This window comes from Diaphorina citri, unplaced genomic scaffold (genome assembly GCF_000475195.1).
Source record: "Diaphorina citri unplaced genomic scaffold, Diaci psyllid genome assembly version 1.1 scaffold1790, whole genome shotgun sequence".
Taxonomy (NCBI): domain Eukaryota; kingdom Metazoa; phylum Arthropoda; class Insecta; order Hemiptera; family Psyllidae; genus Diaphorina; species Diaphorina citri.
Genome location: NW_007379216.1, coordinates 1 through 3,998, shown reverse-complemented (window position 1 = coordinate 3,998; position 3,998 = coordinate 1). Strand labels below are relative to the sequence as shown.

At 36.0% G+C, this 3,998-nt stretch overlaps 2 protein-coding genes across 2 annotated transcripts in view; both read right to left on the bottom strand.

Moving 5' to 3' along the window:
- LOC103517268 (GATOR complex protein MIOS-B-like) overlaps positions 1-499 on the bottom strand; it is a gene marked incomplete at its 5' end in the record, with an annotated part of 7,319 nt that extends 6,820 nt beyond the window's left edge. Inside the window, one exon of the mRNA XM_017447392.2 lies at positions 292-499. Coding sequence (XP_017302881.1) covers positions 292-499 — 208 coding nt within the window. The remainder of the gene's footprint in view (positions 1-291) is intronic.
- Positions 1-3,728, bottom strand: part of LOC103517269 — a 17,327-nt gene extending 13,599 nt beyond the window's left edge. Inside the window, exons 1-2 of the mRNA XM_026829421.1 lie at positions 3,607-3,728; positions 1,887-2,094 (exon numbers count right to left, since the gene is read on the bottom strand). The gene's annotated coding sequence lies outside the window, so the exon portion shown is untranslated. The remainder of the gene's footprint in view (positions 1-1,886; positions 2,095-3,606) is intronic.
- Positions 3,729-3,998: the final 270 nt, after the last annotated feature.

Here is a 3,998-nt window from a genome sequence, read left to right as displayed (position 1 = left end):
AATAATAATAATGATAATAAGGCAGACGCGCTACTCTCTGCTAGGCAACTATGTCCTCGACAAAGCCTGTGATTGCGTGGAAGAACACCTTTAGGAGAATTCTGCCACATTAAATAAATTAAAAAATTAAAAAACGGGGTCTAGTTTCAACTTGTCGTGAGTTTTACACGATTTTTTTTTCGATACAAAAGGTCCTGTAGGCAATGTAATTTAAATGAGAGTGTTCCCACTACACACGACACGATTTTTATTCCGAACGACATCGACAAGTGGGAACGGGGTGTTACGTACCAAATACAGTTCGAATCCCAGGGTGTTTCAAATCCGCAATGTTAGGAATCACTTGATCGTCCACCAGCTTTCGACAGTAGCTCAACATACGCCAGACAGCTTTCAGATTATCATCGTCAGCTAGATTTCCATTCTGACCCAAATCCGGAACCAGCCCGTAGTACAGCTTGGCACGGTTGAACATCTTCAGAGAAATGTCGTCGATATCCTGGAATGAAACAAGTGAAATGGAAAATAAAGCTATTTGGGTAAATACTCGCAGACTTTAACTTTAAACAGGGAGGAGACCAGCATGAAATTTCCCTTGCTAAAGGAATAGCAAAAGGTTAGGTGAGAAGGGCGTTCATTCGTAAAATTTATAGCCAAAACCAAATGTCAACCCAAAATCAATCACCCTCACCCTACCCAGGACTGATTGAGAGGTTGTCGAAAAACGCCCTAGTAAAGGGACTTTAAAGTCCTATCCCAGTAGGATATTATGAATTTCGCATTCTTGGTGCTTCCCCTATTGGAGAGAGAACATGGAAAAATTAAAAATTGAATAGACCATAACTCTGGTGTTGGTTGTTGGATTGAGGTCAAACTTGTACCAAAGTACTACGTTTTTCAAGACCTTTGATGTGATGTATCACAAGTAGGGGGTCCCCATTCAAAATTTTGAAGTTGACCCTCCTGGGGCCACCCGAGAGTGCCGAAATATTGAATATTGAGATCCCCTTAAAATAGTTTGTTCTTGAAAATGAAAAAATATGTGTTTTAGGATTTTTCCAAATTCCTAACGGTTCTTGAGTTTTCAGGGGTGGCAACTTTTTTTTACACCCTGTATAAAAATAGTGTTAAATTTAAACCCACCTCAAAGTGATCCTCACAAATGTAATACGCATTATTGTTGTTTAAAATCTCAGTCTTTTTATATTTTATTGCTTCCAAAAATTTAGCTTTCACTTCCTTGTTTCTTGGTACATGGAAAAATAACTTTCCTGGGGTCCTTTATTACAAGTAGGGGGTTCCCATTCAAAATTTTGAAGTTGACCCTCCTGGGGCCACCCGAGAGTGCCGAAATATTGAATATTGAGATCTCCTTAAAATAGTTTGTTCTTGAAAATGAAAAAAATACGTGTTTTAGGATTTTTCCAAATTCCAAACGGTTCTTGAGTTTTCAGGGGTGGCAACTTTTTTTTTTTTACACCCTGTATAAAAATAGCGTTTTCAAATTTAAACCCACCTCAAAGTGATCCTCACAAATGTAATACGCATTATTGTTGTTTAAAATCTCGGTCTTTTTATATTTTATTGCTTCCAAAAATTTAGCTTTCACTTCCTTATTTTTTGGTACGTGGAAAAATAACTTTCCTGGGGTCCTCGTCATTGTACTGTAGCAAGTTGGAACTAGACAAGACCGACTATTTCTACTATTCATTTCCAATAAATTATTTTCTTTAAAATCTGTCTTTTTATATTGTATTGTTTCCAAACATTTAGCTCGTATTGCTTTATTTCTTGGTACGTGGAAAAATAACTTTTCTGATGTTCTTCGGTTTTATTCAAGTTGGAACTAGACAAGACCGACTACTTTTACTATTCATTTCCAATAAATTATTTTCTTTAAAATCTGTCTTTTTATATTGTATTGATTCCAAACATTTAGCTCGTATTGCTTAATTTCTTGGTACGTGGAAAAATAACTTTTCTGATGTTTTTTGGTTTTATCATTATTAGTTTCCAATAAACTGCTTGATGTTTGAAGGTGGTAAGGTGAAGATCTGAAAGTTCATCAGCATTTTTCAAATCAAATTTCGGGATCTAGGAGTTTGTAATAAAAAAAAGAAGGAAAAATCCGCACTTGGTTCATTTTATCAATTCCTTTTCACGTGAAAATCTTATTTATTTATTTTATTTAATGTTCCTCACTTATACTGTTGGCTAAGACTAAAAAGCCCCATAATGCCAACAGTTTAAAAAGGCCTCATTTATTGACATCAATAATAAATACAAACAAAAGTTTTCACATTACAAAAGATGGAAAAAGTTAAATATATTTTAAAAAAAGATTATGAATAGTAATGGCTGACAAAGAGGTTGCCCCACTACAGGTGTTTGAGGTGAAGTTTGAGAGAGAAAGAGAGAGAGAGGGAGGGAGAGAGAGAGAGTCAAATCTCCGGAAATCACAACCTAGTCTAAGATGGTCGTTTTGAAACTGCATTTTATCTAGTGTATGATTTTTCCAAAATATCTTGCGGAACCCTTGCCGTCAGCTCACGGAACCCCTAGGTTCCGTGGAACACCAATTAAGAAACACTGCTGTAATGAACTTAGGTTGATGCTTAGGTGGAAATATGTTAAGGATAAGATAGATAAGCTCATGATGAGAGCCGCCAACTGGTAGTTCTGTTGACCATGAGTAATAACAATAACACTAGCCTTGTCCCCCACTACTATGGTTGATCCTCACAATGGTTGACTGCGGTTCAGGACAAGCCAGCCAATCTGACATGGCTAGAGCCATCACCCCGGTGTATAGCAGATACAAAAAGACATCTTTTCTTAATTCTGTTATCGCTGCTACAACTGGTAGTTCTGTTGACCATGAGTAATAACAATAACACTAGCCTTGTCCCCCACTACTATGGTTGATCCTCACAATGGTTGACTGTGGTTCAGGACAAGCCAGCCAATCTGACATGGCTAGAGCCATCACCCCAGTGTATAGCAGATACAAAAAGACATCTTTTCTTAATTCTGCTATCGCTGCTACTACAACAACAACAACATTGATGAAAAAACCAGTGAACTCTACCATTTGTTTATGGTAGAGTTCACTGGAAAAAACACACACACAGTTTGTACTTATATCCAAATGGTCAGCAGAAACTTACTTGCTTTTGGAACTATCTAAATCTAAAGTATCTAATGTAATCTTACCCCCGTATGTATGAAATCTTAAGATAAACTTAAGTTTAACTTGAAATGAAAATCTTGCCAAATTTCATGAAATCTAGCCAGTTATCTCAAGAAATGACATGAAATTGGCAACATTGTTCGTCTTAAGTTAAACTTAAGTTTATCTTTAGATTTCATACATACGGGGGTTATTCATAAGAGTAAAAGAGATAATGCTACAACAACAACAACAGGATTGATGAAAAAACCAGTGAACTCTACCATTTGTTTATGGTAGAGTTCACTGGAAAAAACACACACAGTTTGTACTTATATCCAAATGGTCAGCAGAAACTTACTTGCTTTTGGAACTATCTAATGTAATCTTATTAGTAAGAGTAAAAGAGATAAATATTAGATAAATAATAAATTTACCAAGACAAAACACCAAACACCCTACACTTCTACGTTCTGCACAACAATCCTATCCTAATCCTACAAAAGTACAAAACTTTGAAGTTTGAATCTGGAATCTGTTTGAACATTCAACATACATAATCAACAATCAACATTGAACTTTGAACTTTGAACTCTAGGAAAATCCTTAACCTTAATCAGTGTTGCCAGATTGGTCATATTAATATGGGATTACCCTCGGATAGAGCAGTTGCGCTGACTCAGGTGAGTTTAGTCAAAGAGCAGAACTGCAGAAAAAATGAGGAACTATTAGGGAATTCTTCTTTTTCTTTTACGACTTCTAAATTCTAAATCCCGAGATAAATCCATTTAAAAAATACCGGTAAATCGTGAAATCTGACGTCACGGCA